Genomic DNA, 27,923 nt, shown 5'->3' on the forward strand with positions numbered 1-27,923 from the left:
AAATAAAGTAACAACTAGAACTGGAAACATTCTAAACAAATCAATCTTAAATAACACTAACTTAATAACAATATATACCTGAAGGAATCTTATATGCCAATATTATTGAATGGAAAATATCTCTATACATGAAGTTGACTGGATATTCTTTGCAATAATTCAACAATTACTAAATTTAATTGACAACTGTATGAAACAAGAGATGTTTTAAAACATGTATGCCTCGCACTGCCCATCCATTCGGCACATATGTGTCAATATATGAAATTTGTGAAAGAGATGCTTTAATACTACATGTCTCTATGACCTTGAACTTTGACCTGTTGATCTGCAAATCTATATAGATATTTTTCCATTTATGACTATGAAGCATTCTAAAACATGATGCTAGGTTAAAATATTTTGATGGTATTGAGTTGAAATGCTGTGGCCTTGACCTTTGTCCCGATGAAATTAAAATTGATAGTTATCTTCCATTAATCTTGAGGAACTGACATACCGGTTTGTATGATAGTTGGAAATTGTGTTGTCTAGATATCATGTGGAAATGAATAGTGTTTATTTAAAGTTACAAGCCCTTAAAACATTTGACCACAACATTAAAAGGTGTCTCCCTATCATCCCATATACCGGTACACATCATGTTAACTTTTAGGCCAAAGAGTTCTCTTAAAAGCTTGCAGAAACAAAATGGTCTACACTTCCTTGACCTATTTAACTCAAAATCAATAGGCATCATCCTATTGGTGAAGTATTTAAAGTGCAATTCATAAGAATAGTATAGAAATGTGATAGCTGTTGAGAATAAAACTAAAGTGACAAAAATATGTCACGATGACATGAATGCCATTTGTCAAGAGACAGGTGAGAACTTGAGAGGTAAATAAATACTTATGATAACATGTGTACATGTTGCCTATGAAGGCTTATGCACCAATACTACACAAGTTTATTGGTGGAAATACAATTCAACTTCATACACACCAGTCATTCTATAAACAACTTTTTACAAAAATTAACATGGAGCCATTGTTCATACAACTCTCCACACACAGGCTGCTATTGAAAGCTTAATAAGTAACCTTCCCTCAAAGCAATTGTGAGCAATATCAACATTCACACATACATTAATTTGAATGCTAAGCATGGACTTAAACTAAACATTAAAAAAAAATCAAAGCAATTGTTAACAATATCAAAAGTCACAAAATAAATGAAATCCAATGCAAAACATAACTAGTACTTCAACTAAACACTTGAAAAACAAAAAGCCATGAGGTGTCTTTACATTCACTTAATTTTGATACCATCATATGACTTTAAATTTACCAAATTTTGATATTGACTAAAACACGTAACCATCCCATGATGCCGTCCACGTGACTGGCGTTGTCCAATCAGGTGCCTTGGCAAGGAACTGCTCCATCTCGGGTGTGTGTTTGTCCCGTCCGTGCAGATAGTGGCCTGCGACTCCAATGTCCACCAAGCCTTTCAACGAATCATGACCAGAATCAGTCTGAAAGCCAAATTTAGTATGAGCCAGGGGTTCATTACATAAGCAGTGAGTGTCATCCCATATTAGCATGTGATGTCACACAGGTTTATCAGGACGACACCGTCTGGATTGGACTCCTTTAAGCTTTAAGAGAGACTACTTTTTTTAAAGAAGAAGTCCATAAAAGTTTAAAGAGTTGTACCTCATTACCAGTATGGACTGCACAGGCTAATCTGGGACATCACTTTACCAAATTACCATACACATGAAGCCCCATTTCCCCAGAGCATTACACACTATTATGATATACTTTCCACTATTAAAAGTCATTTTACTCTAACATTAATTGTTTGTTTGCATGCAAAGCTAACACAATTACCGGTAATATATTTATTTTCCTATAAAAATCAAATGATGATTTAATCTGGGTATTTACGGATTAAGGTGAACAGTAGGAACTATTTTTAGGAAGGAGGGGCTATTTTTTTTGCTTTACTAGAGCTCACTCATGAGGTGTGAATTCTTAAGGCTGTAATATTACAAAGTTTCGACATTCAAATAGTATATTCAAACTATTCCTTGACAAGTCTCAAGGCCAAGTCCCGTATAGATCAATCTTGATAATATCTGGAACGCTCCGGCATGTGAGTTGTGTAGCCGCCGGGTAGATCAGTGTTGTAGGTCCTGGAAAGTCTGTGGGGCTCCGGAAGGCAAACACGACACTTGTTGATCCCTTGTGATCCCTATTGATGGACGTATCAGGGATATATAAACCTGCCATGAAGGTTTTAGGGACAGCCGTATTTGTGCCTTGGTTGTCCAAGTGCACTTGACAGTCCGGGAACACATTTCAATGAAAAATGTTATAATGATATGGTATTAATTATAAAGAGAAGAGGTGGTTTGTGTGTTCAATATTGTTTATCCTGATGCTTCCATTTGGTGATTTTATTCTTAATTTCAGTCTTTTCTTCTCATGTCAACAAATTTTTATTAAACCCAATAGCCACAGTCATTAGTAAGAACGGGCATATGATAAAGGCAATACACAAGTTATTGATTGCATGTTGCTGCCACGACTGTCTGTGTTGGTGTGGGTTGTTGCATGTGGATAGCATGTTGTCACCAGGTTGATGGTCTTTGGAAGACTGTCGACACTCAAACATTCCTAAATGTCCATGGATTGTCCCCGATCTTGATCCTGAGGTATCCCAAAACCATCTGGCACTGCCATGTATACCCGTGCTTATACGGGGCTTAAGTGGTTTAAGTGGTTTAAGTGGACATGCTGAGAATATAACTAACAAGCAAATTCGTTGAATTGATATCCCTCGCCAATATGCTTCTGGACACAAAAGTGTTATATTTGACACTCAAAAAAGCATTTTTTCAAGATACAAAGGGCCATAACTCCGTTATTAAAAGATGGTGTACAATGCCATTTGGCGTGCATCATCCTCTTATCCATATATATACTCATACCAAGTTTCAATGAAATCCTTCAAAGCACTTCCAAGATATGGCTCCGGACACAAACAAGCATTTTTCCAAGATACAAAGGGCCATAACTCTGTTATTAACAGATGGTGTATAATGCCATTAGGTGTGCATCATCCTCTTATCCATATATATATATACTCATACCAAGTTTCAATGAAATCCGCCAAAGTGCTTCCAAGATATGGCTCCGGACACAAAAGTGCCGGACGGACAACGGAAGGAAGGACGGACAACGCCAAAACAATATCCCTCCGCCTATGGCGGGGGATAAGAAAAAACTCCATAGTAACAGCTTTCGTCTCTTCCAACTCAACTTGGGAACCCAGCAATACAAGTCCCTACTCTGAGTTACACTGGTTACATAGATCAGAGTGTCGTGGATTCTCACATTTGTGTGACGGTCTTAATTTTTTTGTTCGTTGGGCACAAGCCATTGCACGACTTTAAATGAAAATTTTGCTATCTAGGGCAAGCCATTATCAACCTTGTTCTGGAAAAACTGGGCATAATGCATGTTCGTAAAGTGTTTTTCAGATTAGCCTGCACACATTGCAGTAAGTCCAGTTTTTCAAGAACAAGGCTCATATAACTAGATCTCGTTGACTAACTTCAGGTACAGAGAGAATGCACAGTCACTGAAGGGCCTGCCCGTTGGAGAAGTACACTAAGTATGTGGTTCCTATTTTTCTTGCTCTGTGAAAGATGGTCATGATGCATGTGCGTAAAGTGTCGTCCCAGATTAGCCTGTGCAGTCCGCACAGGCTGATCAGGGACGACACTTTCCGCTTAAATGGTATTTTCCGTTTAAAGGAAGTCCCTTTTTACTGAAAATCTAGTTAAAGCGTAAAGTGTCGTCCCTGATTAGCCTGTGCGAACTGCACAGGCTAATCTGGGACGACACTTTACGCACATGAATTATGACCAGCTTTCTCAGAACAAGACACAAATGAACCTTGATCTGTAAAAACTGGGCTTCATATATGTGAGTAAAGTGTCATCCCAGATAAGGCTGTGCAGTCTACACAGGCTAATCAAGGAAAACAACTTCTGCCTAAACTAGAGTTTTGTTTAGAAGAGAATTCCTTTAAACAATTTCCATTAAAGCCGTAAGGGTTGTGCCTGATTAGTCTGTGCTTCTAATCTGGGACAACATTTTACCCACATGCATCAAGCCCACTTTCCCCAGAATGAGGCTAATATAAGTTCAACATCTCATTCCCTACCTTCAGGTACAGAGAGAATGCCCAAGGTGACTCGGGTGCTTGACCATGGGAGTAGTACACAAAGTATGTGGTCTCGTTCATGTCGGCGGGCATGGCAGCAGGCTCTGGGACAAACTCACTGAGGCTCCACCCCGCCAGAGTCACACCCGGGTGCGGGCGAACTTGCACTGTTATGTGGTCGGGGCCTGGGAAAAACAAAGTAACAAAAATTGTGATGTCATATATGAGCCTTGTCTGCACTGGCTAATTGTGATGTCATATATGAGCCTTGTCTGCACTGGCTAATCAGGCTACTTTTATGATTTTTTTCAATTAAAGGGAAGCCTTTTCCCAACAAAAATCCAGTCTGGGTAGGAAGTTTCATTCCAAATCAGCCTGTGCGGACCCCAATTGTGCAGGCTCGTCTTGAGCTTATGGGTAAGACCCATTTATGTATGACGCAGTCCAGATTAATACCATCCAGAATACACTAAAGTTTTACCATATCGACATTTGCAGGGCTATTTATTGCCATCAAAATCAACATCAGGTTGAAAATATAACTTGAGCAATTTATATGATCTTGTACGCAATTAATGTTCACGTGACAAGTTGGGTAAACAAGAGCACCGCATAACGGGTGCCAACGCTCGGCTGTTGGTGCATTTTTTAATAAATGAAAGCTTGTCAGATTTATTTATTTTTTAGAGGTCACAGTGACCTTGACCTTTGACCTAGTGACCCAAATATGGGTGTGGCGTGTAGAACTCATCAAGGTGCACCTACATATAAAGTTTGGAAGTTGTAGGTGGAGGCACTTTGATTGTAAAGCCAATGTTCAAAACCTTGACAAAATGTTATGGTTTTAGCATGACGCGGACGATGACTGACACGACACGGCGAGCTGGTTATGACAATACCTCGGGCTTTCTATGAAAACAGCCGAGCTAATAAAATGAATTTCATGTTACAGGAAAAGATCTAGGATCATGAGAGATAATGATGCTTAAAAGTGTCAGGATGGAAAGGCCAATCAGTGTTAACCATATTTCCGTACAGTTTGCTTAATCCAAGGTTTGCTTAAAACCCATGATGTCCACTTTTTGTGTTCTATCAAAATTGTTATTATAATAACATTAAACTATCCCAACATTAAAATATCTTAGTATTTTCATATTATGAAATTTTAGAAAAAAATTGAAAACCTGTGAACAATTTGGTTTCCCAACATACCTGTTATTTCCAAGTCCAGCTTCTGATATCCTGATGATGTCTCATACTGCTTCTTGACAAGCTCACATTTAACATCAGGCCTCGTGTGTGAAGGAACTGGCAGGTATAGACTTTGTCTGTGGAGAACAAAAGTAATATTGCTGTTAAATCATTCATACATTTAAGCCGCAATCTGAGAAAACTGGGCATAATGCATGTGCGTAAAGTGTCATCCCAGATTAGCCTGTGCAGTCCGCACAGGCTTATCAGGGATGAAACTTTCCGCCTAAACGTGACTTTCGGCAAGGAGGGACTTCCTTGAAACTAAAAATACCATAAAAGCGGAAAGTGTTGTCCCTGATTAGCCTGTGCGGACTGCACAGGCTAATCTGGGACGACACTTTACGCATATGCATTAAGCCCAATTTTCTCAGAACAAGACACATTTATAAATTTCCTATCACTTCAACTATTTGAGCCTTGCTCTGGGAAAACGGGGCTTAATGCATGTACATAAAGTGGTATCCCATATTAGCCTGGGTTGTCCGCAGAGACTCATGTACATAAAGTGGTATCCCATATTAGCCTGGGTTGTCCGCAGAGACTCATGTACATAAAGTGGTATCCCATATTAGCCTGGGTTTTCCGCAGAGACTCATGTACATAAAGTGGTATCCCATATTAGCCTGGGTTGTCCGCAGAGACTCATGTACATAAAGTGGTATCCCATATTAGCCTGGGTTGTCTGCAGAGACTCATGTACATAAAGTGGTATCCCATATTAGCCTGGGTTGTCCGCAGAGACTCATGTACATAAAGTGGTATCCCATATTAGCCTGGGTTGTCCGCAGAGACTCATGTACATAAAGTGGTATCCCATATTAGCCTGGGTTGTCCGCAGAGACTCATGTACATAAAGTGGTATCCCATATTAGCCTGGGTTGTCCGCAGAGACTCATGTACATAAAGTGGTATCCCATATTAGCCTGGGTTGTCCACAGAGACTCATGTACATAAAGTGGTATCCCATATTAGCCTGGGTTGTCCGCAGAGACTCATGTACATAAAGTGGTATCCCATATTAGCCTGGGTTGTCCGCAGAGACTCATGTACATAAAGTGGTATCCCATATTAGCCTGGGTTGTCCGCAAAGACTCATGTACATAAAGTGGTATCCCATATTAGCCTGGGTTGTCCGCAGAGACTCATGTACATAAAGTGGTATCCCATATTAGCCTGGGTTGTCCGCAGAGACTCATGTACATAAAGTGGTATCCCATATTAGCCTGGGTTGTCCGCAGAGACTCATGTACATAAAGTGGTATCCCATATTAGCCTGGGTTGTCCGCAGAGACTCATGTACATAAAGTGGTATCCCATATTAGCCTGGGTTGTCCGCAGAGACTCATGTACATAAAGTGGTATCCCATATTAGCCTGGGTTTTCCGCAGAGACTCATCAGGGACAACACTTTCCATCTTAACCAAAATCGATTGAAGGCAAAAAATTTCTTCCCTGATTAGCTTGTGCAGACTTCACAGGCTAAACTGGGTAAAAATGTATGCCCATATAGAATGGTACTAAGCTAAAAGTTGAAGATGCAGTCACAACTGACGTAAGGTTATCACAATAGCTCATCTTGAAAACAAGAACAAATCTATATTGCCTCCACCTGAAGTGGGGGCAAAAATGTAGTGAAGCATACTTGGGCGGTAACATGGAGATGCAAGGTATGATAAACGGCATGCCGCAGTATGGTCCAAGTCTGCAATCCACGTCAATCGCATCCTTCAGTTGAGGCATGGCCCCCAACAGGTGCTTGTTGTTGTTGTAGTCGAAAGGAATGAGCCAAATACCTGAGTCTTCATGGGTCACATGACTTTGTAAGTCAAAAACTCTTCGTCTGGTATGCTGTAGATGAATTAAGTATTTTTTAGTTCTGGGCCAATTCATCTTCATAACACAAACTGTTCTGCTGTAAATTAATTTAACATGTATTTAACTATGTATTTACAATAAGTTTGCAGTATAACATAAAACTATATAGCCTGTATTTCGAAAGAAGAGAAAGCACAAATAGAAGTCAGAAAATGATGCATCCAAATATAAATCTTAGAATGTGGTCGGCATTAAGCTTAAAACAAGAGCACCGCATAACGGGTGCCAACGCTCGGCTGCGGGTGCATTTTTTAATAAATGAAAGCTTGTCAGAATTTTTTAAAGTTTTTTTTCAGAAGTCACAGTGACCTTGACCTTTGACCTAGTGACCCAAAAATGGATGTGGCATGTAGAAGTCATCAAGGTGCATCAACATCTGAAGTTTAAAAGTTGTAGGTGAAAGCACTTTGATTTTAGAGCAAAATGTCAAAGTTTTAGCACGACGCCGGCGGACGGCGAGCTGGCTATGACAATACCTCGGGTTTTCTCCGAAAACAGCCGAGCTAATACAAACAAAACCATGTGACTCAGGTTTCAAAGCCCCTTGAAACAACATGATGCATTCAATAAATGCTGATACACTGGGTGGATCCCTTAGCAGTATTGATCCATTGGCCCATTTTAATAAGTTTTATTACTCAAATAGGTCAACGCCAAGATCAAAATGAAGATAGGTAAGTGCATGTTGAAAGTAAATATCAATGTTATTAAGTCATTTTTTAAGCAAAAATAACAAAAATCCAGTCAACATGGAAAGTGTCATCCCTGATGAGCATGTGTTGACTGACCAGGCTAATCTGGGATGACACTTTACGCATATGCATTAAACCCAGTCTTCCCAGAATGAGGACAAGTGTGCATAGCTACATCCATGTTGCACATACTATGGCCAACAGCCTGTTAGGCGAAGGATGATCCTTGTCACCGCTGTACGGAAAGCCGAGTGGGGAGACTACTATGGCACACACCCAGACGAGCACGACCACAGCTAGCACAGCACAGATCTTGCGGATGTTACGACAAAGGTAACACAGGCTGACCTGCAAGGGGGATAATGGAAAGTGTTGATTTATCAATGTTGTAGTTGTTGCTAAATTTCAGAATCCCATATTATAGTTCCTGAAGGCTAAGGAATTGTTTAGACACATTATCCTGTATATTTTAAATAGGTTCAGTAGATTAGATGACTCTGTATAAACATATTTGAGCCTAGGGTAAATGAGGCTAAATAGAGAATAACAGGTTACTGCCTGATCTTTTTGTAATATATCAGGCAAGGCTTAGAGTTATACAATTTTATATTTTATTCGTGCCGAGCCTGATATATTACAAAAAGATCAGACAGTAACCTGTTTTTCTGTTTATCATACCTCTACTTCCACGATTTTAAAGAAACAATGAAAAAATCGCTAAAAAAGCTGCATTTATAGCAGGAAAGAATATGACTTTTGTCGTTTGACGTGTTAATAATGACGTCATGAGCATGCGCGCTTAAAATTTGTAAAAAATGTTTTTTGCTGTTTGTGTTGCACTTTGTGTTAAAAATATATTACATCTTGGTATCAAATTGTTTGTTTTGTTGAATCTGATTCGATTTAACTAAAAGTGATTACTTTATAGTTGATTCTGTGTAAAATGACCATCCTCCACACAAGACTGATATAAGAACTTCCTGTTGACCATGATATAAAAAAATATATCAGGCAACGTTGTATCAGGCAGATATCAATGCGGTGGTTACGATAAATGCATGTTATCACAGCGTCTGCCAAGACTAGCCTGATCAGGCTGTTCTGGGACAACACCCGGCACACTGATTTTTGTTCAGGAGAGACTTTCTTTAAACCAAAAATTCCATACAAGCCGAAAGTCTCGTCACTTATTAGCCTGTGTGGATTTCCCATGCAAATTTCGGACAACACTTAACACACATGCACAAAGCCCAGTTGTCTCAAAACTTCATTTCAAATCTGTAGCAATAATTAAGCTGAAATAGCATATACATTTGTAAACAGGAGTGCTGTAAAATAACTGTAACAGTTTAATAAAGGTACAATGTATGTAGTCAATATTCAATAAGCACAGTAAATATAATAATATGCTCTCTAAAAAACATATTGCATTCATATATTACATTATCATAATCTTTTGATCAGCAATTTCTACTTGCTCTCAAACACAACATACCAAATAGCCAGTGGTTGGAATGAGCAGAATAGCCAACAGAAGTGAGGCGGCAATGTCCGCATTGACAGAGGTTCCTGTCCTGCCAAATATTGGAATGAAGAGTGTAAACACTGCATGCGACATGTAGATCGTCACTAGTAACGGCACGAATAACGAGGCCAGATGAAGACTCACAAAGCTGGTGACATGATCTGAAATGTAAGGAATTTGATAACCATGGTATGCATTTATATAAAGTGAAAGATTATTGCAAACAAAAATTGAAGGCTTTTTCTAGATAATAACAGAGGTTAAAACTATTTTGGAAAAAAGTTTATTTCCTTAATAACAATTTAATAATTTGATTAATATCTCTCTACATCTTCATGAGTATTCCTAAAATAAATAAAAGTCATGAAAATTGAACAAATTTTTTAATTCAGGCCCGTACCCAGGCCATGGGCCCAGGGGCCCGGGCCCCCCCCCCCCATCTGGCTGTCAAACTATGATTTTTTTTAATAATCGGCCCACTGCAATTTTTTCTCTCGTGCAAGGGCCCACAGTACACTTTCCCTCAAAACAAAAGAGCAGCTATGTTTTATTGTCCCTGATAAACAAGGGGATTAACGCTCGCCAATCGAGATAAGCCTCTAGGCAATGTTTTCTTATCGCCTTGTACACACATCCCCGATCAGTCCCCCATTGTGATCATGAATGCTTCATCTATCGATGGTTGATGTAACATGTATTTTGATACGTGCAGCGAATGGAAGCAACTGCTACAGGAGTTCGTAGACTATGGTCTGATAATTGCCGACGCAAGTTTTTTCCTTCTTTGAGAATGCCCTAGACGTATTTTTCCCTTTTAAAAGTTTAATTTTTTTTTTTTAAACCTTTTATTGGGAATTTTTAGGTCCCAATATATACTTTTTGCATTGAGAATAGGGCCCTGAATTTGAACCAGAACAAAAACACTGACAAAGGTATTATAACTGAGTATTTATAATTTTTGAAAGGAAATCACTGAAAAAGACTACGATGAGATAGTTAACATGTTTGTTTAAAAGAAAGAAAAACAGATTCATAAATTTGCCGAGAAACAGATAAGAATTTGACAGAATTCAGTATTTAAAATAATTGAGTGCCGAGAATTGAGTAATATCAACCTATTAATGGCTCATTGGTAAAAAAATGAAAATTGAAACAACAAATCGATCTCATTATATAAGTTATCCTGATCCAGTGTAGAAAAATATTGTATAATTAAATTATCTCTTTCCTTGAATTTGTTTGAAAACAGTAAAATATGTTAAATTGATTATTTAAGACTCTCATTATTTCCCCGGAAAATTAGGCGTTTCGCGCAATTTTTTTCCTCAAAAATGGCAAGGTCTTTCCCAAAAAATCAGATTAAAAATACCTGTGACGTTATTGATTTGTGAAAAAAATGGTGGAAGAAATACGAGAGTTGATGTGGATAATCGTCAGTTTAAACCTGTAAGTTTCGGAAATCAAAAGCTTTTAATATTGTTGTGAATTCACACCAATGTTTAAAGCTTAAGACTTCCGAAATGTGCTGATTTACTTGTTATATTCCATTAATTCATATCACAAAATACGTTTTTTTATAAGCATTAAAATTCACCTTGCAAAGTGCCAAATTAAAAAAGTATATATATATATATAGGGGGGGGACCCCTCCCAAACCCTCCCCGGTTGGGCCCCCCAGTAAAAAAATCCTGGGTACGGCCCTGTAATTATTTGATATATTTCTAATAAGGTGATAACCTTTTATAGTACTGTATTAATTGGTCGATCTGGAAACAGGCCATAATTTAAAGTTAACTTCACCATTTCAGCTCAAAATCAAAGTGAAAATGGCTATATGAAACCATAATTAAACCAGAACAGCCTGCGAGTTAGTTGCAGTCTGTTCAGGTTTTATGCTGTTTTCTGCTCCTCAATATCTTAGAGTTGGAAATGAAGGCTTTAAAAATGAATATATTACACAAGTGTTTAAATTTAATTTGATTTTTTAAGAAACTGCAAACATGTCAAAGTGTGTCTCTGAGTGGTTAAAAAGGATGAAGCCTAAATGTCATGTTCAAGCACAAGCGCTGGTATTGGACGACACTTACTTTTCCAGTTCCAGGCCCTAGCAAGCCACATGGTGCGGTCTCTGATCACGAGAGGCCCCAGGACATACAGCATGGGCATGAAGGCACTGCCCATCCCCCTCAGGGTCAACAACAGCAGCAGTATTGACCAACCCGTCAGGGTGGCCTCGAAAAACAGCTTCTCGTTGTACCAGCGACTGTTGGCCTGTGAACATTGACAGGTTTGAGCCTTGCACTGGGAAAACGGAGCTTACTGCATGTGCAAAGGCTAAACAAGGACAATTTCCGTATTGAATGCATTTTGTTTAGAAGAGACTTGCCTCAAAAGAAAATTTCCATTCAAGTGGAAGGGGTTGTCCCTAATTAGCCTGTCCAAACTGCACAGGCTAATTTGGGATAACGCTTTCAAACATGAGGCTCATTTACTTTTATTTTTGTTACGGATTAATTTTATGACAGCTCAGCTTGTCCTTTGCACACAAAAAAACTCTTTAAGGGTCAATAGTTAGGAATGCTTAATGGATATGTTAAAGGTTGATTGTAACAACTAATTAAAGAACAATGTTTAATCAGAATACAATCTGGATAGAAGGCAGCTGTTATCAAAACATGAACTAACACAAGACAGTCCAACGCAAAAATAAAATAAACTAGAAATGGCGCGGCAGAGGCCGATGCGTATCCCCACGCCGAATGTTTGACCTAGGTGTGCCCCAGGGTTGGTAATGGGGCCATGCATAGCTGAGATTGACCGTATTGTCATAAGAGAGGTTCAGTATCAATTTGAAGTGAATTGGTGTAGAAATGAAGAAATTATAGTAAAAGGCAATTTTGGGTGGGTGTGGTCTATGTGGGCGGGGCGCCCCAGGGTTGGTTATGGGGCCATGCATAGTTGAGATTGACTGTATTGTCATAAGAGAAGTTCAATATCAATTTGAAGTGTATCGGTGTAGAAATGAAGAAATTATAGTAAAGGCAATTTTGGGTGGGTGTGGTCTATGTGGGCGGGGCCCCAGGGTTGGTTATGGGGCAATGCATAGTTGAGATTGACCCTAATGTCATAAGAGAAGTTCAGTATCAATTTGAAGTGAATCCGTGTAGAAATGAAAAAATTATAGTAAATGGAATTTTTTGGTGGGTGTGGCCTATGTGGGCGGGCGCCCCAGGGTTGGGATTGGGGCCATGCATAGTTGAGATTGACCCTAATGTCATAACAAAAGTTCAGTATCAATTTGAAGTGAATCCGTGTAGAAATGAAAAAATTATAGTAAATGGAAATTTTTGGTGGGTGTGGCCTATGTGGGCGGGGCGCCCCAGGGTTGGGAATGGGGCCATGCATGGTTGAGATTGACCGTATTGTCATAAGAGAGGTCCAGTATCAATTTGAAGTGAATCGGTGTAGAAATAAAGAAGTAAATGTAAAATAACCTAAAAAAATGAGTGATAATTTCTGACGCGGCCCCACCCCAACCGCTATAACTTTTGACCCAGGGGTCAGATCAAAATTCGAAATAGTGCAGGGTCGCACATATGCTCATAGCTACCATGTGTGTAAGTTTCAAGGTACTCGTGCTTTTAGTGTAGGAGGAGATAGTGGCCAGGACGGACGGACAGACAGACAGACAGACAGACGGACGGACGGACGGCGGAGATAACCACAATATCCCCACCTTTTTTTCAAAAAGCGTGGGGATAAATATTACTGTACAGTTGTACAAATGTCTGTTTTTGCATGATATTTACGAAGTTATTTTTACATGTTTTTATTTGGACTTATTACGAAGATTAATGAATTAAAAACCAATGTAAACATGAGTTTTTTTGTTATCGGCGGATATTTGAGTAAAAGACACGTCGGCCTTACCGTAAACAGTCATATCATTCCTCCACTACGGAGATTATTTACTTAAAAAAAACTGCCCAGAAATATGGATTTTTTAAAAATTTAATTTAGTACCACACCCATAAGTCGAGTTGACTTTTTAGGTCAATTTTTGGAGCGTTTTTAGATCGACTTATGGCTGTGAATGTACGGTACTATAATTATTTTATTAATATTCTATCTGAATATTAGAATATTCAGCAGAATTTTGACAATTAACACATTTCTTCCATCCATAGTTTAAAGGTAAGCTTGTGTTGCTTACCATTTAATTTTTACAAGAATTTGTGAAGTGTGTTGTGCCAAATGTTACACAAAAACAATTGCAGTCTTCAGAGCTTTGATTTATCAAAAGTGGACAGTTCAGTTAATGTATACAGGACTATTACAAATGTCCATTTTTCCAGATGATTGACAGTTTCAACTTGCTAGAAGAAACTATTAAACAATTAAAATAAACTTCAATGGCTATGTTCAACAAGCTTTAAATATAATACAGTCAAAGCATTAAAAAATATTCAGGTGCAAACAGAAACAAAGTGAAAATTAAGCTGCAACAGTGCTAGACACAGCAATAAAACGCACACAATACATACTTTAAACCACCGATCCTTGAAGAAATCTTGCATATAGAGTACAACTATCACCGATGGAATGAGGTACAGAGGTACGAGGTTGTAGTTATGCGTAAACCAGCTCAGGTTGCTGCCTAGCAATGTTATGGTTAGCGCCATGGCAACACAGGTCAGGATGACCGCTATCCAGGTGAGAAACAGGGCAACTGTAGCTTTGAGCAAATTCTTCATGAACATGGGATCATGTTCATCTGAAATGAGATCGAAATCACACTGCCAAGTTCATTATGTGCCATGCCTTTGCTGGACTTTCCACAAAAAGTCATGAAAGGACGCAACAAAAATTTAAAATGGGCCAATTCAGTGAATTACAGACATAACAAGATCATTATAAATAGAATTGGCACATTACAAATATAACTGGCACATACCAAACATAACTAGTACAATTTAAATATAACAGGCAAATAACAAATATAACTGTCACATTACAAATATAGTGGCCTCGTAACAAATTTAACAGGCACATTATAAATGTAACAAGTGCATGGCGAATATTTAATGAGCTGGTAGTATTATTTTTTTAATGAACATTAATAATTAATTAATCTTTAAAATTGGTCTTTAACTGAAAGTAAAACGATATTGTCTTCTCCTATATTACATCAATATTTCTATACAATAAACCCATTTATGCCTAGCATCTAGAAACAATTGGGCCTGAAAGGCCCAAAGTCGCTCACCTGAGATAACAAGATATTATTGGGCATACATGCCAGAATTTTTCAGGTCCAAATCGGGACTTTCCATAAAAAATTGTCGGGACATTTTACCAAAAAGCGGGACACCTGAGACGATCAATCATTCCACAATTTGTTTAGTCAATAGTCAGTATATTACTTACAAAAACTCTAAATTTCTGCCCAATACTGACGATAAATGTGTGTTCAGAATTTCGTGAACACAGAGTCGTTCTCCATTTTCCGGAAGTAAACACACTCCATAAACTGAAATGAGGGGTATACCCGTGTGCCTCGATTTGACATCCAATTGGTACAAGGATATTCCCCATTCTATACATAGATGGTGACGTCAGTACGTTATTGTAAGACCTGTATGTACACAATGGGATATCCCCCTTGAACATATGTTAATCGTGTGACACGATGTGAGCGCATCGAGTACTGTTCTTATTCAATCAATCGTAAATTAACTCTGAATTTAGATTGATGCAATATGTACAAACTATTTTCTGAAAATAAGTCGAAAACGAAAGGTAATTTGTGAGAAACATCAATGTGAATTGGTCAGCATTCAATTTGGTTGATGTACAAAATCTGTGTTTTGAAAGGATTTATAACCTTATGTTGTATAATACACAGGATAATTAGAGCTGCAAAGATTCACCAACAGCCCCATTCGATTCGATTTCGTTTTCAGACAGTCCAATACCGATTGTTTCGATTGATTCATATTTCAACCTAGCTTTATCATTTATTCACTCTTCTGCTTCAAAATTAACATTTCTGTTCAAATGTGTTGCATTACTAGATATCTTGGGCATTTGTGTGTTTGTTAGATATAGTTTGGTTGGTTCAACAGTGTTTTAAAAACTGTTGAAAGTGGGTTAAATTAACATTTGTAAGAAATATTTAGCAAGAAACTGCCAATTTTCTAACAAACTATGTCAATATTTTAATAAAACACATAAAGAGAATAGCAAAATAGGAATTCAATATTAATATCAATAAACTTCTGACTAGAAGATTGTGTTGACTACGCAATAATATAATAAATAAATACATAATAATAAGGCTGGCGACTTGAGTAGTTGCACTGGTGCTACCTTCTGCTTAATCAACGTTATGTTTGCGTTTGACATGTTGAATTAGATTAAAGGTTGAGCGGGACTTAGGTTACACCACGTCCATGAGGCACAGTTTATACGTAGCTTTATAGGGAGGGCTACCAGCCCGAACCCCAAAATACTGCCATACTTTTGATTTTAGCTTCTTAGGCGCATCTGATAATTTCAATTTGTCGGCCACAACCTGTTCAGCCATTTTTACGCTTTTTCCAAAAGTAGACCGTAACGCACTTGATTGGATGACTAAAGTAATAAGTAACCAATCGCCCGCGTCGTAATTACAGGTAAAGATAAAACCTATACCTTCCCGTATCAAATAGTCACAGTACAGCGCGCTTTACGTATCTATGTTTATATGTTAAAGAATCAAATCCAATTTGGTAGGGATGGTATCGTAATCGAATCGACGCATTTAAAACCGATTTTCGATGCATCGGATCGAATCGTTGCAGCTCTAAAGATAATAGTATCGTTTGACTTGATTGGGCCATAAAATACAAACCCAGGTGGTATTAATTTCTGTATGATACATCTTTCGATAGCAATGAGCAACCCCTATCATAAAAACACCATGGTGTGAATGCTGATTAAATCAATAAGTTGCCGATAAATCGCTGATAAGGTGTCAAAAACAACACTGGTGCACTGGAGTAGTAGAAGTGGGTTGTTAATTGGGGGCAATTAAGGGATTAGCCATGGTAAGTTTTAACCAGAAAGAGCTCGAAAAGCGAATTTTATTTGGAAATTATAGACCTTACATTGTTTTTAACAAATGTCGGGACAAATCGTCTCATATCGGGATGCCAGGACAAATTGTCCAAAAGCTGGACTGTCCAGCCAAGATCGGGACGTCTGGCATGTATGTTATTGGGACAAATCTTCTGACCAAGTTTCACGAAGTTAGGAAAATAAATGTGGCCTCTAGAGTGTTAACAAGGTTTTACTATAGCAATATAAGGAAAAATGTTCCGCCACTGGCAGCCATGTTTTTCAACCAACCAGCATCATTTTTGAACTCGTTCAAGATATTATCGGGATGAATCTTCTGACCAAGTTTCATAAAGATCGGACAGTAAATGTGGCCTCTAGTGTTAACAAGATTTTACTATAGCCATATATAGCCATATAAGGAAAAATGCCCCGCCCCTTGACAGCCATGTTTTTCAAGCAAACTTAACCATTTTTGAACTCATCCAAGACATCATTAAAACCAATCATCTGACCAAATTTCATGAAGATTGGACAATAAATGTGGCCTCTAGAGAGTTAACAAGGCAAATGTTGACGCCGCACAACGGACAACGGACGACGGACAAAAAGCGATCACAAAAGCTCACCATGAGCACGTTGTGCTCAGGTGAGCTAAAAAGGCCTTTGCAAACAGCGTAGACGCAGATGAGACGCCACATGATGCGGCATCTCATCAGGGTCTGCGCTGTTTGCTTAAAGGAATTTCTGTAAGAAATATTATAAAAATAGGAATAAATATACTAGATATTCCTAATTTTGGAAATAAATTGATCAAATTTAAAAGGATGGGAGAATCCACTAGGCATAAATGGGTAAATAAGTTCCCGCTTAACCCTCAACATGAAGCACTCAAGCTGACCTGAGGGGATGAGGTTGAATGTTTTCCGTATGATTCTGAAGACAATGGTGGCCACAAGGGCGCTATTGATGACGATGGCCACACTCTGTGGGTAATAGACCATGAAGTAGCCCACAAGGTCAAAGTAGATCATGGTGCCGTCTCTCTCATCCCCAGGGTCGGCCAGGCGAGGAGAGGAGGAGAGGCGACGTAGGAGGCCCAGCAGATTCTCCCCTGGATAAGATAGCAGGAACTGTCTAATTGACCATCATACTACACATTTAAGTTACAATAAGGTATAATTGCAAAGAACCAATATCTGTAGGTAGGTAAAATGATTTATTTTGGTAAATGAGAAACGCTCTGGGAAAATGGGGCTTGACGCATGTGCTTTAAGTATTGTCCCAGATTAGCATCCACACAGGCTTATCAGGGACACTTTTTTGCCTAGACAGGATCTTCTATTAGAAGAGACTTCCTTGTTACAAAAAGTTCCATAAAAGTAGAAAGTGTTGTCATTCATCAGCCTCGGCAGACACTACAGGCTTATATATGATGACACTTTACGCACATGCATTAAAGCCCCATTTTAACAGTGTGAGGCTCAAACCTATTATTTTCCTTTTAATTGTTCACATGTCCACCTATTTTTGAGCGTACAGATCATACATTCTTGTTTATTGTGAGCACAAAATTCTGTAATAGCTTAAAAATTGTCCAAACAGGGCCCTAATCTATATCATGCAAATTTCAGTATTGGATATGACTCATTTGCCCAAAGATCGGACAAATAAAACCTTACAAGGAATAGAATTAAAGTTAAAAACAAGTGATGCGTAACACTATGTCCCCATATATTTTACCTTTGACCTTGAAGGATGACCTTGACCTTTCACCACTCAAAATGTGCAGCTCCATGAGATTAAGTTTTCACAAACAAACAAACCAACAAACAAACAAACAAACCAACAGACAGGGCAAAAACAATATGTCCCCCACTATAGTGGTGGGGACATAAAAAAAGATAACTTATTATGGACTCAAGTTCAATCATATATGTCATAAGTGGTGTTTTTGTCGCGACAATTTTGCAATTCATGCACTATTTGGCAGAAACTTACCAGCATTAACTCCTTATCGCCAACTGATAAGCCAAGTGTAGTTGTTGTTAACACCTTGTCAGCGATGAAGATCTATTTATGTTTTAATGTTCTCTTGCTATCGCTTATAACAGGGGTTCTTGCAACCAATAAATGAATTTGTAACTGATATGTGATGTCTGGAAAATCCCACTGCTTTTTGTGTTTCTTGTCTTAATGTTGATAATAATATCTCGTGTATTTTAACAAAACTTGATTTAGATAAGCACTTAAAAGACGCCAACAAAAACAGTTATACTTTTCAATACAAACAAATGCGTTTGAATAACTCCCAGAAATTGACATCCACTTTTATTTTTAGAAAATATTTTGTTCACGTTGCATTCAATCTATATTCCAATTCACTAGTCTATTTGTTGTTAAGATTAAATGAGAACATTCTCCAACATACTGGGTAACTTGTTGCCAGATGTTACCAACGTTCTGATTGGAAGTCAGTTACATCAAATCTTAAAATAGAAACATAATCCACAATTAAATTTACCATAAACGTCTGGACGTTTGTGTCTTCAAAATTTTCAAACACAGTTATTGTCAATATTGGCAGAATTTTACTTAAAAAGTAAGTACCGGTAGCTTCTGAAAGGCATGCATCATGGACTAAAATTAAATTTTGTTTTTAGGGTCCAGGGAAAAGGTCAAATCAAATGTCCTGACAATTTTCACAAAATGTTATGGTTTGGACAATGTAGAAAAATAATTGCATATATGGTACCATCCATTAATTTGTTTAAGTAAGTGTGTACACATGTATTTCTCAAAATGTGGGATAATCACCATATCTTCTTTTTAAATGACAAAAATACTGAAAATGAAACCACAAAAGCATCAGCAGGAGATCATTCATATGAGTGCTACATATTTCCCACCAATCAGACACACAGGACAAAAGCACTTGAAAAAACACAAACACCAGTGAATAAAACTGTGGTGACAGCCTTTGAACTGTCCGTGCAAAGCAAACCATTTGGGAGCTTAAACTGGTTTAAAATAATTGCTATAAGTTTAATCATACATTATGTATTTTTTGAATTTAGAGCAGATAAAATCAGGCAAGTTGAAATTGTATGAGCAAGACCTACAAAAAAAGCTTTCTTAAAGACTAAAAGTTGCAATCGTTTACAATCATTGGAAATGTGTAACAAATACATACTTTCTATAAAACACATTCATATACAAAGAGAGTATTTCAATTTATTTTCTCTCCACCTTAGGGTCAGAAGATTCAATACCTAACACTAAAAGCTAATTATTTGAAATAACTTTTTCAAGATTTATCAAGTAATGGTTTTAAAGGGGCCTTTTCACAGATTTTGACATGTTTTGAAGTTTGTCGTTAAATGCTTTACCGGTATATTGATAAATGTAAACATTGGATCTGAAAAGCTTCAGTAAAAAATCAAGAATAAAATTAAAATTATTTTAAAAAGTAGCCCGCAGCAGGGCTCAAACCAGTGACCCCCGGAGTCCTGCTGCAAACACTAGTAAAAACTAATTAGACCACTCGGCCATCCTGCCAAATATGAATGTGTGACATATTTTATACTTTATATAAGCAATCTTCGTTGTTTCACAAAATTAAAAACAACAACAGAACTCTTCAAATTAGTCAATCGTTTCGCGTTGCAACACTTTATAATTTTCAGGTTTTTAAATCGTCAAAAGATGCATATAATGGCTATATTAGACCATGGTAACTGTTCAGTATTACTGTTTTTTCACAAATATCATAACTAAAACAAAAATTTGCGAATCTGAAACAACTTTTTTCAATTTTGTCAATTTACCAAAACGTGGAAAGATCCCTTTAACCCTGAAATATACTTTTTAAACATGATAAAAGGTATAGCACTTAGAAACGTCTAAATTAAACAATTTCATACATTTTTTCAATGAGAAATCGGAAAATATCATAGCCTTGACAGCTCACACTGAGAATATTTTGGATAGTTTATCAAAAATAAAGCTGACAAGCAAAGAACAAAATTTCTAACTTAACTTTCCAGCTATTTTTCCAGCAATAAAAAACATTGTCTGAATGACTTTTTGCTTCCATAAGCATTCAATTTGTATCTACTAACTTTCGTCAAATTACCTCAAAAACATAATGTTGCTGCACTCTGTGAAAACAGGGCTTGATACATGTTCGTAAAGTGCCATCCCGGATCAGCCTGTGCAGTCTACACAGGCTAATAAGGGACCACACTGTTGACTTAAATAAAAAATTTAATTAAAGCTGAAAAAAATATTCCTGATTAGCCTGTGCGGACTTCAAAGAACGACAATTTTCGCACTTGCATTAAGCCCAGAACCATGCTAATATAATGACATAACCAAACGTACCTCCTCTCTGTACACAGCCAGGCTGGATGTACCTGTTCTGATCATTCTGTGTGTGATACACGTAACCGTTGGTTATGTATGCTATGTCCAAACCTGAAATAATTAAAATAACACTGAAACACACACAACCAACATTTATCATGCAACTAGTTTTATATTGTCATTTTAACTTTTGTTCCATTTCATATACCAATGATGTAACCCACCTAGACAAATTTGTGATGATAATCAAATTCAATCCCAGCCCTCTCAGTTTTCAAAGCAGACACTCAACTGCACTGCTATAAAAGCTAGTTTTTATAATTATGAGTTAGCTTTTTTAGCGTTGCGGTAAAGTGTCTGCTTTTTATTAGGGTGCCACATAATTATGATAACCCTTTTATATGTTAATGATGGATGGAAAATTAACATTCTATTCTATTATATCTTTAGGAGCAGCCTCAAGGAACAAAACAAAATTGTTAAAACCAACCGATGAGCTGGACAATATTGCAACATCAATAAAATAAAGAATAACTTTTACCAGCATAACCAAAGACAATTATACCAGGTATTTCCCCAAAGTCTCTGTAAATCCTGAAGTCAGTATCAGAGGGTATCACTCCACTCTGGAAGACCTCCTGTCCCAAGATGGACCCACTGGGGTAGGGGGCAGAGTCCGCATAGGCACGCACCAGCCAGGGGTGGGAGGGGCCTGGCAAATAGCAATTATAGATGATTATTCTACAGTTTGTAAATAAGTATTTTCCTTCACAGAGATTTTTTTCTAATGACAATAAAATTATAAATTGACAGGAAGTTCAAAATTGTAAGACAAAAATCATGGAACACAAAGAAACCTAGTTTTCAATGCAGTACTAATACATTAATTTAATCAGAATTATTTTGCAGTCCCAAACTCGTTCTGCATGTGAGCTTCTTTGACACACTGTTTAAAAACAAGGGACAAAATTGTCACAAAACCAGGTTTTCAATTTGAAAAAAAAGTCTGATAAAGGGAGACAACTCAAACTGAACTGATTGTTTGTAATTGACTCCCTTTGTTTCAAAATAAATATATTTTTAGTCGTGGCGACCTTGACCTTGGAGTTATTGACGTAATTCTTTCATGCGACACACTGTCCAATGATGGTGAACAAATGTGCCAAATGAATTTAAAACTGCAATAAATGACATAGTTATGGCCTGGACAAGCTCATTTATGGCCATTTTTGACCTTTGAACTCAAAGTGTGAACTTGACATTGGAGATATTGACGTAATTCTTTCGCACGACACACCGTCTAATGATGGTGAACAAATGTGCCAAATGATTTAAAAATCTCACAATGAACCACAAAGTTAAGGCCCGGACAAGCTTGTTCCGCCCGCCAGCCAGCCCGCCCGCCCTCCGACATTCACCAATCTAATAACCAGTTTTTTCCTTCGGAAAACCTGGTTAAAAATTGACCTTGACCCAACTGACCCAAAATGGGTTAAGTCTGCGCACATGATACCTACTCACTCATTTCTGCATAACATCTCCATCAAAACTCAAGTTATTACATGGAAACTGTATTTTTAGATAAAGTGACAGTGACAAAACTGACCCAGAATTCAATATCAAGCTATGTCTTAATGTTAGCTTACTACACATAATGGTCCAATACAATACCTGCATATATACTCATATTATTTAGCAGAAAAGTTTTTTCTATTTTTTTCAAAGTGAACTTGACTCAACTGGCCCTAAATATCATCCCAGGTTAGGTCCCAATGAAAGCTTGGTATATACACAGTTTCAGGGGCAATACTGTCATACAAAAATTCAGGGGCAATACTGTTATACGAGGTTTCAGGGGGCAATACTGTCAACATGTTAACATGGGGAGGCCAATGTCCTGTCATGACTCTCCAATAAGACGAAGACGCAAACTGAGTTATAAACTGGAACAATCTGTTTCCCAAGCTTTCCTGGAAAACCTTGATTTTCAACTTCAGTGTAAACCTATTAAATATATATAACTGAGTCAGGGCTTTTGGCAGGAACATAACTCTTCCCCTTAAAATTGGGAATTAAAGCGAAAATTATTATTTCTTTAGCCAACACTTTAAGTCAAACATTTTGCAAAGCAATATTGAAAAAAGTGGCCTATGGAAAGCAGTCTTCGAAATTAGCTTTGAAAAGTTACATGCCAGTCGGGCCAGTTACTTAAGAATTTTTACATGCCCAACATATTTTTTACATGCCCAAACTTTTTTAACCAAAATTATAACAAATCACAACATTTTAACACTTACATGCTACACATAGTACAGCAGAACATTTGTTTCAATAGTAGTGAATACAATTACAGCTAATCAATCACTAGAATTAAGACGGTCGATCGTTACACCAGTGCTCTTGAAAAGAGCGTTCTCTGGTGTCGTCGTTCCATTTCTTGGCTTCCTTTTTCTCTAAATCATTGTCAATTTTCTATTTTGGAAGTGCTTTATCGGGCTTAGCCCCATCAACATACCTAAGATACTGCCTCTATGTCGACAATGACATTTGTTTACATTGACAAAAACGGAAGCGTATTACTTGATTGAAATGATCGATACAAAAAGCATCTTCTCGATTAATGTCTAGAGAAACCGTCGATAAGAACCGAATGTGACCGAACTGCATCGGTCAAAAACAATAACGATGAGGTGTGCAAGCAGGTGCGTGTTGTTAAACCAATCGAATTTCATTGTTTTACAACTTACGGCAAGGTGTTTGTTCGCAAAATAGATCTGCAAATATCAAGAACCGCTTACGATTTTTTTTATAAACTGTCAATTGGCTTCAATAATTTACATGCCCGGCGGGCCACAAACGTGAATTTTTGTATGTGCCCGGCAGTAATTTTACTCGCCACGGGCGATCGGGCGTGTGCTAATTTCGAAGACTGGGAAAGAATTGGTGAAAGACTTTTCTGTCTATCAGATAAAGCTGTGTTTATTTATATTATTTTTTTCCATCCATTAGAATATCAAACACACCTGTTTGGAAGACAATCTCCCAACCTCCGGCTCCAGCAGAGTCAATATTCACAAAGGCCTTGATGGAGTCAGCCCATGGATGCTTCGTTATGAAGCCATGGCTAGCCTAGAATGGAAATATTTAAAAAAAATGAAAATAAATAAAAGAAATAGTTGGGTTATATATTCTGATTTGAATATTTCATTTTTTATGAATTTTTGTTCAAACAAATGTATACTGGGTAAGAGTAAAGTTGCAATTTTGGTTTGTGCAGAAGACTTTACCGGTAAAAGTGTATCAGGAATTGTTTGGATAGCAGCTGCGAGCAATGAACAAGATTGATAAGTTGCATACAGAAACTAAACTATTAAGAGCTGTCTCCATCAGAAGACATATGCCCCCAAAAAACGCTTTTTCGAAACTTCAACACAGATTTAGAAACCCAAACGAGACCCTAAGTTCAAGGTCAAGGTCAAAGTGGTCAAAATGTGTGTGGGTATGGAAGGGCCTTGTCCATATACACATGCATAACAAATATGAAGGTTACATCTGAAGCGACATGGAAGTTATGAGCATTTTTCGCGCGGAAAAGAAATTTTTTGATGATTCAAGGGCCATAACTCAAAAGTGACTCTGTAAATTTTGCTGGTTATCGATCTTAAACTAGATTTTATTGCCTTACACATTTTTATGAAGTTTGGTGAAGATCCGATGAAAATTGCTTTAGTTATTGAGCGGAAACGAGAAAAAAACATTAATTTTTCGATGATTCAAGGACCGTAACTCAGGAGTGTCTTGGTCAATTTGGCTGATTATCGTACTTGGCCTAGATCTTATTTTTGATGATTCAAGGGCCATAACTCAGAAGTGACTCTGTAAATTTTGCTGATTATCGAATTTAAACAAGATTTTATTGCCTTACACATTTTTATAAAGTTTGGTGAAGATCCGATGACAATTGCTTTAGTTATTGAGCGGAAACGCGAAAAAACTCAATTTTTCGATGATTCAAGGACCGTAACTCAGGAGTGTCTTGGTCAATTTGGCTGATTATCGTACTTTGCCTAGATCTTATGACCTTACACATTTCCATGAAGTGTGGCGAAGATCCTATGACATTTGCTCCAGTTACTGAGCAGAAACGAGAAAAAACGCAATTTTTCAATGATTCAAGGGCCGTAACTCAAAAGTGTCTGGGTCAATAGTGCCGATTTTAGAACTTGGCCTAAATGTTATTGCCTTAAACATTTTCATGAAGTTTGGTGAAGATCTGATGACAATTGCTCGAGTTATTGAGCAGAAACGAGAAAAAAACAATTTTACGACGATTAAGGGGCCGTAACTCAAGTGTCTGGGTCAATTTGGCGGATTATCGAACTTGACCTAGATGTTATTGCCTTACACATTTTCATGAAGTTTGGTGAAGATCTGATCACAATTGCTTGACGTATTGAGCGGAAACTATTCTGGACGGACTAACGGACAGACATTGCAATTTTAATGTGCCCCCAGAACCTATGTTCTAGGGGCATAAAAAGTACCCAGAAGTATGGACGAATGCCTTTCAGCACATTTTGCATACCCAGGGTACATAGTAGTATACTTAAGAGCACCCAGGATACTTTAAAGTACCTGAGCAAACAACGACCAATTGAGCGTCAGTTTGAAAGGGTATTAATACACGGTGTTTAATCTATTTTCTAAGATGATTGACATTCTATTCATAGTTGAGCGTCTTGTCATTAAGACAACAGATGCAACATGACCTTCAATAGCCGAACATATTGCTTTTCCATATTTTAAATCCAAGATGATCTACCATAATCAGAATTTGAGTATCTTATCAGAATTTTGTTTCTAAATATTGACCAATTAAATTTATTAGCAATAAGCATAAATTTATTATGGCTTAAAAGCTTTTATTTTAAACAATCTTCATGTTCTAGACACATCTTAAATTTATATTCTAAGTACTATTCAGTTAAAGCAATACAATGCCCCTATCTTGTGAACGAACTATTTCATGGGCTTAAGTGATCATAATTATGAAGGAGAAAATGCAATTTATTATAGTAAGTATAAATGTCAGCAATGACAGCTTACTTGTAAGAGATTCTCCTCAGCTCCATTGAACAGAAAAATGATGTTATGAAGTTGTTTTACAGGTGATTGCGAAAATACCCTCAATATTTCCAGCATAACAGCACAGCTAATGGCATTGTCACCGGCACCTACATTGAAAAACAACTATTAAATTGATGTTCAATTATCCACACATTACTTGACAACTAATCACTCAATGAAAACAAAGAAAAACGTATTAATATATGCAAGCTAAGCTGGTTAACTTAGAAACATTATACAACACATAGAGAAAACTTGAATATTAAGCGCAACAGATAATAATTAAATAATTGCCTCCAGATAATATGAGATTTTAAACATTATCATATTACAGATAAATGTGTTTAATGTAAATTAAACAACATCACTAAGCTCATAAAAAACATGGATTATGGAAATTGGTTATGAACGATTACATGTACCTTGGCAAATGTAAAAAACAGTTTGTGAAAGCTATTTAACCCTTTTCTCCATAAAAAGCAAAGTGAAAATGGCTTTTGCAACCAGTATAAAACCAGAAAAGCCTGCGAGAAACTCGCAGTCTGTTCAGGTTTTATGCTGTTTGCTGCTCATCAATAACTTAGGTGTTAAATTTGAAGCCTTTAAAGCTTGAATTTAGTAAGAAAGGTATCAAATAAATGAAACTTTTTGAGGGACTACAAATGCGTCAAAATACGTATATAAGTGGTAAAGGGTCAAACTGAGGTCACAGAATCTGGTTAAGAATAAGAATGTGTACCTGGGCTATCAATAGAACTGTCAAAATGGCAACTCATCAGGAGACTATGTTCTGATCCCAATTCAGATTTCAGCATCGCCGCAACATTTTTGACATCTCTGTATACGCTTACAAAATCGGATAAAAACTCTATATCAAATGAGCCTGTTGCATTCTGTTGATCGATAAGGATATACTTCTGAGGTAACGCATTCGTTTTTATAATTTGCAACTGTTTTAAAATGTATTGATATGCATGTATTTCATTTGCATCACTTCCAACAACCCTTGGGCCATGTAGAGAAAACTCTTGCATATGTTTTCTAGCATTGCTTTCGTAGAATGCATCCTTTTGTGAGAATTTCCCCTGAATTTGAGGTTCAGGAAATGAAAAACTGCGACTTCGGACGAAACTAAATATGGCACAGTAATACATTACGACAGCGAACAAAACGTATACAACATTAACCCCATCTTCCTTGAGACATCTTTCATTAATGCCATTTGACAAATGTCCGTTTTGATGTCCATTTACTTCCAAATTGGCGGATTTGTAAGTTCGCTTCCGTGTTTTGCTGTCACCCATGGACGCGGCCATCTTGAAAATATCCGAGCTATTCGATTAAACGTTTCCCTGGAAACATTTAATCGGTTAACACTCTGTCGACATCGAACGTGGCCAGTTGCTGATTTATTATTTATAAACGAAGAAGAGAATCAAAACACACAAAAATCCGATTAAAAATAGTGTAGTAATCCATGTTTACTTATAAAAACGCTGCATAGTGGATTTCAATTGTTTATAAAGAATGTCCTCGACAACATGATCTACCTTATTGTACTGTAGTGGTAACACAATACTGTAGTATATTGTACATTAATTAAGTGTAGACTACCGAGGAAGCATTCAATCGATCAAGAAAACACAATGCAAAAGCGGATTGTTCTAGATCGTAACCAGTAGCTTTATTTGGTAAAACTAATGTATCTCCCGATTTACAGACATAATGTCAGTACGGCAGCCCAGGAGTGACATTTTAGTCTTTAGAGA

At 37.3% G+C, this 27,923-nt stretch overlaps 1 protein-coding gene across 2 annotated transcripts; it reads right to left on the minus strand.

Moving 5' to 3' along the window:
- Positions 1 to 25: 25 nt before the first annotated feature.
- Positions 26 to 27,804, minus strand: LOC127861633 (endoplasmic reticulum metallopeptidase 1-like). Of its 2 annotated transcripts, none has more exons than XM_052400307.1 (14): positions 26,894 to 27,796; positions 26,134 to 26,261; positions 24,051 to 24,156; positions 21,593 to 21,739; positions 21,046 to 21,138; positions 17,564 to 17,776; positions 14,109 to 14,338; positions 11,652 to 11,835; positions 9,535 to 9,725; positions 8,232 to 8,387; positions 7,115 to 7,320; positions 5,431 to 5,546; positions 4,219 to 4,403; positions 26 to 1,516 (listed from the first exon to the last, which is right to left on the minus strand). In XM_052400307.1, exons 1-14 carry the CDS (start codon positions 27,468 to 27,470, stop codon positions 1,346 to 1,348), a joined length of 2,703 nt encoding a protein of 900 aa, XP_052256267.1. In that variant the 5' UTR covers positions 27,471 to 27,796; the 3' UTR covers positions 26 to 1,345. The 2 variants fall into 2 exon arrangements, with proteins under 2 accessions (XP_052256267.1, XP_052256268.1); XM_052400308.1 differs by lacking the exon at positions 26 to 1,516 and adding an exon at positions 1,607 to 2,238 and having other exon boundaries at positions 26,894 to 27,804.
- Between the last annotated feature and the right edge of the window lie 119 nt (positions 27,805 to 27,923).

The sequence above is a fragment of the Dreissena polymorpha genome, chromosome 16 (genome assembly GCF_020536995.1).
Source record: "Dreissena polymorpha isolate Duluth1 chromosome 16, UMN_Dpol_1.0, whole genome shotgun sequence".
Taxonomy (NCBI): Eukaryota; Metazoa; Mollusca; class Bivalvia; order Myida; family Dreissenidae; genus Dreissena; species Dreissena polymorpha.